Source organism: Schistocerca nitens, chromosome 6 (genome assembly GCF_023898315.1).
Source record: "Schistocerca nitens isolate TAMUIC-IGC-003100 chromosome 6, iqSchNite1.1, whole genome shotgun sequence".
Classification (NCBI taxonomy): Eukaryota; Metazoa; Arthropoda; class Insecta; order Orthoptera; family Acrididae; genus Schistocerca; species Schistocerca nitens.
Window position 1 is genome coordinate 44,044,794 of NC_064619.1, and position 14,949 is coordinate 44,059,742.

At 39.3% G+C, this 14,949-nt stretch overlaps 2 protein-coding genes across 6 annotated transcripts in view; both read left to right on the plus strand.

Moving 5' to 3' along the window:
- LOC126263671 (homer protein homolog 2) overlaps window positions 1–11,478 on the plus strand; it is a 334,081-nt gene extending 322,603 nt beyond the window's left edge. For all 5 annotated transcript variants that reach the window (XM_049960782.1, XM_049960784.1, XM_049960786.1 and 2 more), the window contains exon 9: window positions 7,888–11,478. In XM_049960782.1, coding sequence (XP_049816739.1) covers window positions 7,888–8,073 — 186 coding nt within the window. In that variant the 3' untranslated portion in view covers window positions 8,074–11,478. The remainder of the gene's footprint in view (window positions 1–7,887) is intronic.
- The window catches only part of LOC126263669 (peroxisomal multifunctional enzyme type 2), a 533,675-nt gene that overhangs the window by 128,491 nt on the left and 390,235 nt on the right, over window positions 1–14,949 (plus strand). The gene's annotated exons all lie outside the window — the stretch shown is intronic.

Here is a 14,949-nt window from a genome sequence, read left to right on the forward strand (position 1 = left end):
CTTGTAATATGCTGTGGCTAATTTTAAAGTGATGATCTGTTCTGCACAGCTTCTCAAAGGTCTGAAGCCTCCTTGGTATTCACCTAATTCTTCCTCTTGTATAGGATTCTGGAGAAAATCTTGTATGTGCAGTGTAAGAGAGAGATACCTCTGTAATTATCTGGATTGCTTTTATCTCCTTTTTTGTGGAGTGGGTGGATTATGGCTGTGGTCCAATGTTCGGGAAACTTTTCTGTTATCCAGATTTTTGTTAGGGCTACGTGTAAGGATGTTCGAACTGTATCACTGGCATATTTCCACATTTCTGCAAAAACTGGGTCTTCTCCAAATGCCTTATAATTTTTCATCTCTCTGAGTGCCGTTTCCACCTCTTGGATTGTTGGAGGCGTTATGAGATCAGGTGGAGTCTTGGTGGGTGTGTGTGTATTAATTGCTAAAAGTTCCTGGGGTTCTTCACAATTTAAAATTTTACTAAATGCTTTTGCCATGATTTCGGCATTTTCCTTTTCATTATGTGCCTTTTTTCCATCTTCCCTTTTCAGCATTAACGTGGGAGGGGCAAATTTTTGTAATTGTCTTCCAAACATTTTGTAAAAGTCTCTGGAATTGGTTTTGTAGTAATTTTCTTCTATTGAGTCTATCAGATCTTTCCTCCTATATTTAAAAGACCAACCATTTCCTAGATCATCAGAAATCCATGACCCTCCCACTCCCACCACACATCTTGTTTGTCACCACTGATGCCACCTCCCTCTATACCAACATCCCTCCCCCCGCACGCACGCGCGCGCGCGCGCGCACACACACACACACACACACACACACACACACACACACACACACACACAGAGTGAGTTTGTCTTCTGCTGAAAATTTCCTCAGTCTGTGCCCACCTGATTCCAAACCTATGACATCTTTCCTGCTCACCTTAATCAACTTTACACTTACCCACAACTACTTCACCTTTGAGGAGCAGACATACAAAAAGATCAGGGATACAGCCATGGGAACCAGGATGGCTCCTTCCTATGCTAACCTTTTCTTGGGTCGCTTGAAGCCTTCAGCCCTTGGTTTATATACATTGATGACATCTTTTCCATATGGACTTATAGTGAGGCTGACCTATTAAAATTCCAGTAATCTTTAAATACATTCTCCCAATTAAATTCCACATGGTTCTATTACAAATCCCATGCCACTTTGTTTGATGTTGACCTTATCCTAACTGAAGGCCAGGTGCACATTTCTGTTCTCTCCAGAAAACAACTTTGTAGCACACCCGTTATCACACAGTATTGTCCTGGTCTTGAAAGTATTAATGGCTGCTTCGACAAGGCCTGACTTCCCAAAATCATGCCCTGAAATGAGATCCATTCTGTCTGAAATTTTGCCAACCACCCCTAGAATAGCTTTTCATTGCCCTCCCAATCTATGCAATATTCTTGTCAGAAACTATGCACCTTCTGCTCCTGTCTCCCTACCCGATAGCTCCTACCCCCTGTGACTGCCCCCTTTGCAAGACTTGCCCTATACACCCTCCTACAACCACATACACCAGCCCTGTAGCTGGCTAAACATATAGTATCAAAGGGAGAGCCACCTGTAAAACAACATGTTACATATCAGCTGTTATGTGAACACTTTTCAGCCTTTTTCATCGGGATGACTACCACCAAGTTATCACACAGAATAAATGGGCATAGTCAGAGTGTGAATACTGGCAACACACAATATCTTCTTGCAGATGATGCTCTACAGCATGACAGTCGTGATCTTGGTGGCTGTTTCACCACACACATCTGCATTCTTCCCCCAGACACCAGTTTCTCACAACTCTGCAGGTGGAAACTAGCGCTGCAAAATGTCTGTCATTCTTGCCATCCACCTGGCCTTAATTACGTTAATTTTTCGTCATCCCCTTCCACCTCTGTTATGTACAATGCACTTAGATTTTCACTCTTATTAACTCATGCATGATGTTTTTGCAGTAACCTCTCTTTTGCATTTATACTATCTTCCACCTTTAAGCTCTCAGGTTGTCAAATATCATCTGGTGCAGTCCCCAACAATTAGCATTTCCTTCTCATCCCATCCAGTAAGTCTGCCCTCTGTGTTCTCCTGGTGCCACATGGTGAGTAGATTTTTTTATCCATCCAATTACATTATATGAACAAAGTCTGTGACTCATACTGGATAGGGCAGCAGCAGCATTCTTAGGGCAAGCAGTTATGTGTAGTTGGATGTTGTCAGCATGTAAATGGTAGTTATGAGTGTGAAGTACAAATGAAATTCCATTGTAAGGAACAAGAAAACAAAAGGGCCATAAGATGCTCCACAGAGCACATTTTTTCATCATGATTTTATGACCCATAGATGCTTCATTGACATCCAATTTTGACTTGGTTGTCAAGGCGTAGTAATGTGCTATTTGAGAAATTCATCTGATCATCGTAATAAATAATGTATTGAAATCAAACAGTGTTAAAATGATCACTTCACTTCTGTTTAGAGCATTGTAGTGACTACTACACACTGACACCACAGCCGGCGCGTGCATCCGGGTGCTAATCTGCACGAGTGACATGACACATCTGATCCATCAGTAGTTTTGATGTGGTGGACAGTGTTGTTATGGCACTCCCGGTGGTCTAGTTAAGGCCAGAAAATCTTGCAAAATTGCGTGGTACCCTTAATCTGTTACTTGCACATGCTTGATGCTACTGTTTCTAGTATCGCAGTGATATCCGGTAGTTGTCAGACCAGTTAGGCTGTCCACAAGGCAGGCATTAGATACATCAGGCAAAAGTTTGAAATATGTTAAGAAGTCAGTGCCTATTATCACCCCAACCACATCCATTACTGTGAAATTCCATGTAAATTGTCTATGCAGGCCTAGATTCACATCCTCATGCCATGTACTGTTGGGATCTCTGTATTGTTAGCAGCTGCTAAGTTGACTGCTGTGTGTGGCCCGCAGCAGCGGAGTGACTTCCTCAGTAAAATACTCAGATCAGGTCCAGTATCTATTAGATATTTCCTTCCTGAGGCCCAAACCCACTGACTGGGAGTTGTAACTATGGAGAAAATCCTGCACTTTGACTTCCATACAATCAAAGACAAGATGCAACTTCAAACAGTTTTGTTAACTTTCCACATTCACAGTTGGAAGCAAGTGTTACTATAACAACAAGAGTCACAGAATATCTACAGAAGTGGTGCGTCACTGCAGGCAAATCACTGTGCCCCTAGTGTCGAAAACTCTCAGCATAAGGATGACATTCTACTGTCTTCATTTCAAAGTTGCGCACAAACTTAGACGCTAGTGACTATTGCACGCACAGACTGCGGTGCCATTGTATAGTAGTCGCTACAGCATGTTTGATGTCATCAATCGCTCTGGTTAATGCAGTTTGCTGTGCTACAATGTTTTTGGCAGCATGATTGATATTTAATGTGGATGTGATCAGTTTCGAACTGATCCATCAGCTGTTCATGAAAAGTGTACTCAGAGGCTTTAGATACTGTGAGTAATGTGTGGATTGGCCTATAGAGATTTGGTGACTTTGGTTTATTATTATTGATTAGTGGTTTAATTAAGGCTTTGCTGCCACTAAGTAGGATATTTACCACTAACAAGAGAGGGAGTGGGAGTGTCTATGAGAACTGGAATAATGGTATCAACAACATTTTTAATCATGCTTAAGTTCACTCCATCATTACCCACTTGCCACTAAACTCTTGATTGCATACTATACTGTGTACGCAGAAACCTGTTTGAAGAAAAACATGTCTGTTGAGAAGGTGGTTTCTTGGTGCAGATAATTTGTCACAACATGAGAATCGACTGCTGTTAAGAGGAAAAAAATCATATAATTCATCTGCAGAGCCTTAAAAATCAGTATCAGACTTTGCCTTTTCTGTGTCAAAGCTGCACAGTTTTTCCACAGTGCTGCAGGATTTGACACGATTTGACACACTACTTACAACAGAGCAGGTATACCTGATTTTGGAGTTGCACACATTTTACTTTGTCTTGTTTTGCGTCTTCCTATCTACTTCTTATAGTTCAGGAGTTGGATTTTTCGTGAACTTCTGTGTTCAGAATGATTATTCATTATCTGGTGTAGTTTCGTAGTCAGCCATAGAGCAGGAGCTCTCTTTACTTTGAACAAAATTTTGTCTTACAGTGACTAGACAGTAAAGGCTAGCAATTAAGTCGCATAATGTTGGCTCATTGCTTATATCCAGCCATGGAAAACCTGAACAGCCCTTTTGTAGGTCATCATGGTTAAGTTTATGTAGGATTTTGGATGAGATTTTTCTCTCATGGTCTGCACTGAGTAAATTAAGAATACTGCATCTGTCCTGGAGCATTACTCAAGTAAAGAATGAAGTGAAATCCTTACTTCAAGACGAGGATAAGGTTAAGGAAGAGTAGAAATACTACTTTGAGAAAATCCTGAGTGAAGAAAATCCAAGAAGCATCTTGGAAGAGAGTTACCTCAACAGAAACATGACATGGGATATATCATGGGAAGAAGTTGTCGACACTATGGTAAAGCAATACTGGGAAGATGATAGGGTCAGATGAAATTCCTATAGAACCTAGGAAGTGTGTGGATGGTGTAGGAGTAGACTTACTGTACGACTTCGTGAGACAAGTGTATGAAGAAGAGAGGATTGCAAATGAATGGAGAGACAGTACAAGTGCCCATATACAAGAGAAAAGGTAATATGCAGTACTGGGATAATTATGGAGGCATTAAACTGATGTCACACATACCATGAAAGTCCAGGAGAAGATCATAGAAAAATAGTTCAGAAATGACAAATCAATAAGGGAGCAACAGTTGGGATTTATGCCAGGGAAAGAAACAACAAAACGCAATCAGTGCCCTCTGCCAGCTTATGGCAAAGCATCGAGAGAAGAATCAGAAATTGTATGAGATCTTTATAGATATAGAGAGCATATGGCAGATTGCCACAGCAAGACATATGGAAACACATGAGAAAGAAGCAAATACCAGAGAAGTATGCCTTGTTCAAGATATGAACAAAAATGAAAGAACAAGGATAAGAAGTATTGCGACACCATCAAAGATGGTGTGAAGTGCAGACTGCAAGACTGGATGTGAGCGCTGGAGGACATGGGACTTAAAATCAGCTGAAGGAAAACTGAATGTTTATATCTGGGAAGTGAGGAAGGTGTGACAGTCATAATGAGTGAAGAGAGCGTAAAGATGGTTAATCACTTCAAACCTCAGATCAACTATGGTAAGTAATGGAAACATGGATTCTGAGAGAGTTCACAGAATAAAAGCTGGATAGAGGACCTGGAAAAGGATGTATTGAATCTTGTGTGACAAATACACACAGATGGGGAAAAATTGCAACACCAAAAAATAATTAATGTATAATAATGAAACTTCAGGAATACCGTTGTCTAGGTAACATATTTAAGTGATTAACATTGTAAGATCACGGGCTAATGTAAATGCAAGGTAAACCGATGCAAATGTGAAATGATGGTACATTAATAACTGGTGTAACTGCCAGAATGTTGAATACAAACTTGGATCACATCCTACAGATGCCCGATGTCAGTTTGTGGGATGGTGTTCCATGCCTGTCGCACTTGGTTGTTCAATACACGGACAGTCGGTGTCGATTGTGAATGATGCCGGATTTGTCACCCTACAATGTCCCGTACGAGCACGATTGCAGAAGGATCTGGCGATCGAACAGGCCGAGGCAACATATCTACACTCTGTACAGCATGTTGGATTACAACAGCGGTATGCGGGTAAGCGTTATTCCATTGGCAAATACCCTCTGGAAGGCTGTTCATAAATGGCAGCACTAGATTGCTCCTGCTGTCATATAAAAAAAAAACACTGCAGACCATAACTCCAGTTGTAGGTCCCGTGTGTCTAGCATGCATACAGGTTGGTTGCCAGCCCTCAACTAGCCTCCTCCTAATGAACACACGGTGGTGACTGGCACGGACACAGAACCAGTTTTCACGAGAAAACGTATCAGACCTCCATCCTGCCCTCCAGTGAGCAAATGGTGGTAGTTTGGGTCTGGCGCAGAGGGTCCTCGAAGTAAACGATTTGTAACAGTTCATTGTGTGGCTGTTGTGCCAACTGTTGCTCAAATTGCTGCTGCAGATGCTGTACGATGCACAGGAGCTATATTCTGAACATGTAGGCCTTCCCTCTCAGTAGTGTTACGTGGTCATCCAGAGCCCAGTCTTCTTGTGAACCTACATTCTCGTGACTGCCGCTGCCGGCAATTGTGTGCTGTGGCTACATTTCTGCCAAGTCTTTCTACAGTTTCTCAGAAGGAACATTGAGCTTCTCATAGCCCTATTACACGACTTCATTCAAACTCGATGAGCTGTCGATGATGGCATCTTTATTGCCTTAAAGGCATTCGTGACTAACGTCAGCTCACTACAGCCAATCTCAAGGGTAACTACTGCTTGTGACCTTACAGTGTGTATTTAAAGCTAACTTGATTTGCATTCTCATAGTGGCACCACTAGCACCATATGCACATGAAATTTGAGTAGACATCATCTTTAACACGTAGAAAACACACCTACCAACTGTCATTGTTGCACAACTCCTCCTAGGTGTTGCAGTTTCTTTTTCCTCTCAGTGTATAAATGTCAAAGTCAAGGGGAAGGCATATAAGACACTTGTAAACTGTCGTTATTGTACGAAGAAGAGTCATGGGCAACAACTAAGAACCAGTGCAATAGACTAGATGTAGCTGAAATGAAGATGTTATGTAGATGTGTGGATTCATCATAATAGACTGGACTCCAAATGAGAGAATCAGAGGGGCTGTAAAATTTGTTGTCGGTCCAAGAAATTACAGGACTCGAGTGGTATGGACATATCACGAGAAGAGACCGTACTCGTGTTGCAAGGAGAGTGATGCGTATGTCAGTATCAGGCTCCAGGGAAAGAGGAAGGCCTAAAAATAGGTGAGTGGACTGTGTTTGAGGGGATCAGAGGGGACAAAAGCTGACAAGGATGACACACAGGACTAGGAAAAGTGGAAGAAAGTGACCAGAAATGTCAATGCTTTGTATTGCAGGAGAAGATTGAGAAGAAGATGAACCTTTGAAACCCTGTCATACAAACCACATGTACTAATTCTCTGCCCAAATTAACTACATACTCATTAATCAATACTTCCTTATAAATAAAACATCCCTGTTTGTTCTGTAGATCATGGCAAACCTCTCTTCATTATACATAACCGTGATGTCGTAGCACTGGCACGCAAGACATATTTTGTTACATCCTATCATGTGCCATAATAGTTTCTTATGTAAATCACAGATTATTAAAATAATTAAATTTCTTTCTTACGTAATGTTGCAGTTGTCTGGAACTAGATTTGCTAAAGCAAGAGACTTCTCTGCCTGTAAAAAAACAATTCGTGCAAAACATAGAGTAAGCGTGTAAAATACTGTGTGCTTTCTCTCTCTCTCTCTCTCTCTCTCTCTCTCTCTCTCTCTCTCTCTCTGTGTGTGTGTGTGTGTGTGTGTGTGTGTGTGTGGACTGTTAGCAATTATGTTTTTTTTGTCCGCTCCTTATGATGTATGTCCTTCTGCTGATTGGTTTTCATTATTGGAAATTCTGTGCCACTTGAAAATTCACTTCTATGTCTGAAGCTAATTATGGTGAAATAAGACATGCAGTTGGTGTGGAGTACTACATAATGGTTTTACTTCAGCAACTACGATTATCCCATAACAACAAAGTTTGGAAACAAGTGTTCTGTTTCCTTGCATTATGCACAGCTATAGATCTATCTAATGAAATGTTTTCCATCCTCATTGTAAAGCCATACACTTGCAACTGCCCACAGAACCTACAGCAGGAAAACGCTGAGCTGCAGGCGGCTGTGTCGCTGGCACAGGCGCAGCTGGAGACGGCGCTCGCAGCCCAGGAGTCACAGCGCCGTGTTCTGGACACACTGAATGCACAGCTGGCGGCACAGCTGGCTGAGCTGGCTGGCATCCACCGTGAGATTGCCACTGCCCTGCAGACCTGAGGGCAGCCCCCCGCGGCCCTCGCCCCCCCGAGGCACCCCCACTGGTCCTCCGTCTGACGCCGGGCTCCTGGGGGAGGCGACCGGCATCTGGCTCTGGAGCTGGAACTGGGACTGGGTGTGGAAGACGGACGCCGGCAATAACGACATTTTCGTGTTACAGTTTATTTTTGAGGGAAAAGTGTTATTGAGCACTGGAAGATTAAAAACACAGATAACCTACTACATTGTTTAGTGATAAAATAATTTTTTGTTTTTACAAATCCAAATGGCATCCAAATGAGGTTGCATGTTATGTTCAGTTTCTTTCTTGGTTTCAATTATTTAATTGATACTTCTCGTGTGAAATTTTGTGGTATGATCTGTGAAAATATAGACTCTTGAACTATATGCAGTCATTAACCAAAAGTGTTGTCCTATATATATATATACATAAAGGGAAAAGTGGGAAAATGTATCAAAATTTGTTAAGATTTGACAGAGTTTTAAATGCATCGAAATCTGTGTGTGTACCTTCGTCTCCTACATTTTTAAAATTAAGGTAAAGACAGTGCAACTAATCTAAAGGCGTGTGGTGAACTGCAGGTCCGTGCTGAATTTTAGCATAAGTGTTTTGGCAGGTAGATCAGTTTCTAGACATTAACTTTAAAACTCAATTCTGAGTATGTTTCATTTCTTTTGTTCTCAGCAGTTACTTGTGATCAATTCACTCTTAATCTGGAAACACACTGAATTTATGAAATGTGGCACTCAAAAATGATCAGAATATAATATTGTATGCTGGTGATAAGCTACAGAGAATGTCAGGTTCCACACAGTGCCTCATGATGTGAGGGTAAATTCATGTTTTTACCATTTTAATGTGTTTGCACATGTACCGTATCAAATGTGGAATGAAACTCTTTAAAACAGTCCAGGAAACAAGTGTTTAATTGCATAGCTGGGATTACTTTTTTTGTTCCAAATATTACTCATTTACTAAAAAAGTCAGAGCTTTGCATCTGGAGCTAAAATTATTGCATTTTAGATAGACATCGTTAATCTAAATACATGTTTAACTCGGAAAGTGGAAGTACTTCTCCATTCTCAAATAAAGAATCATGTATAATGTTGAAAATGGCAGTGCATTTTCTTGACTGATTGAGACCAAGCTGATAGAGTTCACATTGAACTGTAATTTTTAATAATTGGCGACTGACCATGAAGAGCACAAGACTTTGGAAATGCACACATTTGATATCTCCCCCCCCCCCCCCCCCTTAGTGGCTTAGCTTTATTTTCCATTAAAACTGAGAACAGATGCATATTTCGAATGCACCCTTCCTGAGTCCTCAATTTTTGTGCCATAGAAAAGTGCCGCTGTCTCGGCGTAACAAAAATGGATTTTCGTGCTGGATTTAAAAAGCTTGAAGCCACATATGTAGCTTCTGACATTATACACATGTACAAAATATTGCAGATTTCTTTTTTACACTGAAATGTTACATGCAAAGAATGAATGTTTTCCTCAGTATTTGCGTGACTGACATTCTGCACTTGCATGTGTGTGTTCTAAGCACTGCCCATTCAAGACTTCACTAAATTGTAATCATTTTTTAAATCAGACTTTTAAAAATCTGATAAGTGGTTGGATTTAATGTAGTTGTTATGTAATTGTGCCACAGATTATTTCCCTTGTTCTGCAAGATATTACCAAAGGACAAAATAAAATGCTATCTATGTAAGTATGTGCTTTCATATAAGTGAGACAGTGATAGTTTTTAAATATTTCTCAATTGACAAGATAAGAAGGCAGAAGATAATATTGCTTGGTGTGACTGTCGGCTTTTCACCGTACAGCTATAATCTGTATACTTTTGCAACAACTCTGTCATCGCATCAGCGGCGTCCGTCAAGGTTTTTGTGACAGTGGTGCACTTGAACTGAATTTGGTCTTCTGAAGTCCTCATAAATATTTATTATGCTGAAAAAGTAATTTCCAATTTTCTTCTCTGAATATCAGTGTGAGGTCTATTTATCAATTTCTTGGGAAAGTTGTTCTAAACATTTATCTAATGGTGTCAAATTTTGAAAGATCAGAAATAATGTCCTGCAATCAGTTGTCCTAGAACTCGTTAGATGGATTAGAGGGTAACAAACTTGCACTTAAAATTAGTAGATTTTCAGCTCGTTCCTGTAACTGTATTAGGAACAACTAATAAAAGTCAAAAAGAACCACCACACTTAACTCCCTTGTCCTGTTGTAGAGATTTAATGTGATGTAAAATATAAACATGGGCAGTGCCCATGCTGAAAACATATGTCGATATTTGTGCTTTATTTACCTGAAAGAAAATTTGTAAAACTATGTTACTGTTGTATCCTGTTCAAACATTATTCGAGTGAAAATGAATGAACTTTGTTCAAAGAGAAACTTTTTTAAAGTGATGATTGTTCACAAATGTAGGAACGCAGTTATATAGCATAGAAATTCCTATATCACCTATGAACTTTGATGATGCAGCAGGCTTTTTCTTACAATTGTATTTGATTTCTTAGTGCATTATGTTAAGTTTACAGGTAAGATAAATTTTGTTTTTGTCATATTGGCATTGCAATCTATAGAAGACTGAAACTAATATTCTTTGATGAGAGAACAGGATGTAGTTAAATATTGCTCAAAGCTTTTTTGTGTTTAAGTTGTTAAACGATTCTTTTTTAATCTCCTGGAGAAAAAAATATTGCACACAGTTTATTTGAGGCTCTGTGAAGTTCCAGTTTGTAACAGTATTTGTGTTTGGGCACAATTGTTTTTTCTAATCAGTGATATTTTGTAGCTGTCTCTACTGAGAGTACAGCTAAAACAAAACTTACAGCAATGTCTCATATTTTAATTGTTCATTGATTTTTCAATATAAAATTTTAATTCTATTGAAATAAATTGTCATTTATAAATATTTTTTATCTTGATTAATCATCTTTGTAGCAACATAAGACATCAGTTCAGATTCATAGTGATATGTTACCAAATCCCATTTTAAGGGAAGTAAACCAATCCTTGGCTAAGGAGATAAAAAAGAAAACCTTTCGTCTGAATGTGTATAGAAAGATAATGTGAGATTGTTAGAAATGTATAAGTTGATATAAAGTAATGGTGCTATATCATAAAAATCCTGTATTTCTTTTTTAATGTGAGTGGAAATGACGAAAAGGCAAACTTACAAAACTTAATAGTGGCTTCCTTTTCACTCTAAGAGTAGGTGTGACCCACTCTTTTTTTGTGACCATGTGCACAATTCTTATGTAAAAATGACTTAACTATTGGTTGTACATGTAAGAAGGGAGCCTACTAACATCTATGACAATGTTCCAGCAGAAAAATCTGAAATAACTTCAGTCACTGAAATAAAATAAAAAAGTGAAACTTAACTTTTTATGGTCGATTCCCATTATTTCCAGAGTGTCAAGAACATCATAATATGTGGATAATATGTTACTACTCTTGGTATCTGTTGGACACAATCACTGCTTCATGATAGACTTCAGTTTACTCCTACATTTAATACACAGGCGTACAGAAAAGGCTGTAAATTACCACATATCAAATAATAATCTAGAAATGTTAATCTGGTCTTGTGTGTCAAATCCATGTATTGTTTCAGTATTGATTTCATCCTTCTAGTGCTAAGGAATTGTACATGCTCTGCTAAATCTATCAAAAATTTGTGCCACTGGAAGATTCCCCCCCCCCCCCCCCCTCCCGCCTCATCTCTTGCTTACTCTCTTGAACTGCAGTGCAGGTGTTGTGTAATGTAACTCTATAGCTCTGTAGAACGATTCATCCAAAATCACTTTCTGAGACATAAGTGGAAAAATGTGTAACATTTTTGACTTTTCTATATCCTTGAGAACTATCTTACTTAACGTTCGTAAAAGGAACAGTAACATGTGTTATTTTGCAAATATATTTTATGCATGAAATTTCCAGGCAGTTCAAAACTGTGCGCATGATAGCACTCAAACGTGGGAGCTTTACCTGTCACAGTGAATTCTGGAAACAATATCCTAGTCTGTAGCTAAGCCGATTTTTGACAGTTCCTTTTTTTCACTAGTGCTAGTCCTACAAGGAAAATTTGGAACTTCCGTGAAGTCTGGAAGGTAGGAGAAAAGGTACTGATGAAAACGTAAAGCTGTGACGGTGGGTCGTGAGTCACTCCTGAATAACGCAGTTGGTTCAGCGCTGGTCAATGGAAGGCAAAGTTCCCTGGTTCAAGTCGTAGTCCAGCACACAGTTATTATCTCTCAGGAAGTTTCATTGTCAACATGAATTGTGCAGCAGAGTGAAAATTCAATCTGGGTATTTTACGTATTTTTGTTTTTGTGACATTTATTTCATCCTTCAGTATCCCCTCCCTATAGGCCTGTGGAACAAATAGTGTGTCTTATCTTATCTAAGGTGCATGGTAACCCATGGTCTGTATGCTGGCTCCCTTTTGTGTTTTACATAGGTTGCAGTTTATTTAGTTGTTCACCAACTTTTAACGTGTTACATGACACTGTATTTTTATCACGCAAACTTTTTTCTTCTCTTGATTTTTTTGGTATGGATTTACAAAAAATAATAAATTCAGCAGTTTTATTCATTACTATTTTCAAACACTACATGCTGACATGTATTTCATTGTTATGCTGGCAAAAACATTTATGTCACTTAGAGTTAAGGGATCTCTCTCTCTCTCTCTCTCTCTCTCTCTCTCTCTCTCTCTCTCACACACACACACACACACACACACACACACACATGTGGCTGTTGCTTTTCCTTATTTGTGGTGATACACAAGCTGCTGCTGCTGACACACACAGTAGCTGCTGTACAAACTGTGCATCTGTGTTGAACTGGTTCAGCAATTACTGAGTTTTGAAAGCAGAGTTAGTACTTTTTGCAGATGGCACAAGAGTTATAATTAATCCTGTTAGAGAGGGACAATAACAAAAGAAATTTTTAATGATGTTTCCAAAGAATTGTAATGTGACACTCTGAAAATGAATTCTCACTATTGTTGTGGAAAAAAACATAATATTCAGTTCTGTGTAACACCCAGACCACCACCAAAATTTAACATAGCATAGGGACAGTGATCAGTAAATACAGTAGAATGCTCCAAATAGTTGCGTGAACTTATTAATGACAACTCGAATTAAAAGAACATATTACTGATCTGCTCAAACAACTAAGTTTACCAGCTTTCACTCTTTGTATAATTTCTAGTTCTGGGATCAATCAAAGCTACAGCTTAACATATTTTGTATATTTCTACTCATTAAAACGAAGAGTAATCTTTATATACACTGCCTGAAGAAAAAATTGAAGCACCCAGAAGAAACAATAGGATGTCAATGTGATTTCATAAATGTACACCTAGTGGAGAGCAGGGAGTGGGGGGTTATGCAAATTAGAGTTGCAAATCTCTGTGGTAGATACAACAGTCACCAGAGTGCATTAGTTGTGGCCATGATTAGTAGTGTTACAGGTCTGGTAGAGTATATAAGGGCTGTAAATAGCACCTTGTCACCACCTGACAGAGTTTGAAAAGGGCCTCATCGTCCATCTCCTTTTGGCCAGCTCCAGGTGACCAATGTTACTGAGTATGGTAGTGACGTGACGAGCAGTCTCACTCTTCCAATGTTTTGGAGAGGCATAGTGGTGTAACTTCTGGCATCATAGTGTGGGGCTCCATCTTGTATGACTTCAGGTCACAACAGGTAGAGATTGAGGGAGTTCCAATGACACAGTGGTACATCAGGGATATCTGGCATCCTGATGCATTACCTCTCATGCAACAGTATTGTGGTTCCGTTTATCAACAGGACAATTTTTTTTCCATACGACACCTGCCTCTTTGAAATATGTGTGATGTTGATGCATTCCTGTGGCAAGTAAGATCCCCAGATCTGTTCCCAGTAGAATGTGTGTCAGACCAGTATGGACATCAGCTCCATCCCAATCAGTATCTAATGACCTTGATATCAAAGGGACGTTAAACCCAATCTCCCTTTCTTTTTCTGTCTCAGTTCCAGTATCCAGGATATCAAGGCTCAGCTGCAATAACTGTGGGTCAACTTGTCTCAGAAGAAGATACAAAAGGCTTTATGACTCCCTTCCCAACTGAATCAGTGAATGGCGTGCATGCAGCCCAGAGGGGTGCAATGACATACTGATAAACTGCCCATACTGCTAACTTCTTCGTAAATTTGACTCTATTTTGTAATCACTGAAGTAACGCCACATACCCTTGGAACTCCTGAAGTTTCCTTTCATTGCCTCCTCTCTTTCTAAGTTTTTTTATTTTTTCAGGCAGTGTATTTTGCTTATTGCTAATCATTTTCTCGGGTAATTCATCACTTCGAAAACAAGTACTGATTGCAGGAAATTTACCATTGAGAATAATAAGCAGTGTTCATTCCAGTCATTTTGTAGATACCTCTGAGAGGGGTTGGGAATTTTTAATTGCTCCTTCATAGTATGTGTGTTCACTAATGAAAATTGTTCTAAATAATCCATCACAATTCTAGAAGAATAGTGATGTCCACAATTACAACACCAGGAGAATAAAAGACCTTTATTACTCATTACTAAATCTGTCAGTGGCTCACAAAGGAGTTAAATATCCAGCCACAAAAACTTTGATCACTTATCCAGTAATATAAAATGTTAACAATATAAGGAAAAGATAGATTTCTACTTACCATAAAGATGGCATGTTAAGTTGCTAACAGGCATAATTAAAATACACTTACACATTAGCTTTTGGCCACAGCCTTCATCAGAAAAAGAAAGAGAAACACACATATTCATTCTTACAAGCAAGCACACTTCATGAACACACAACAGCCATCTCC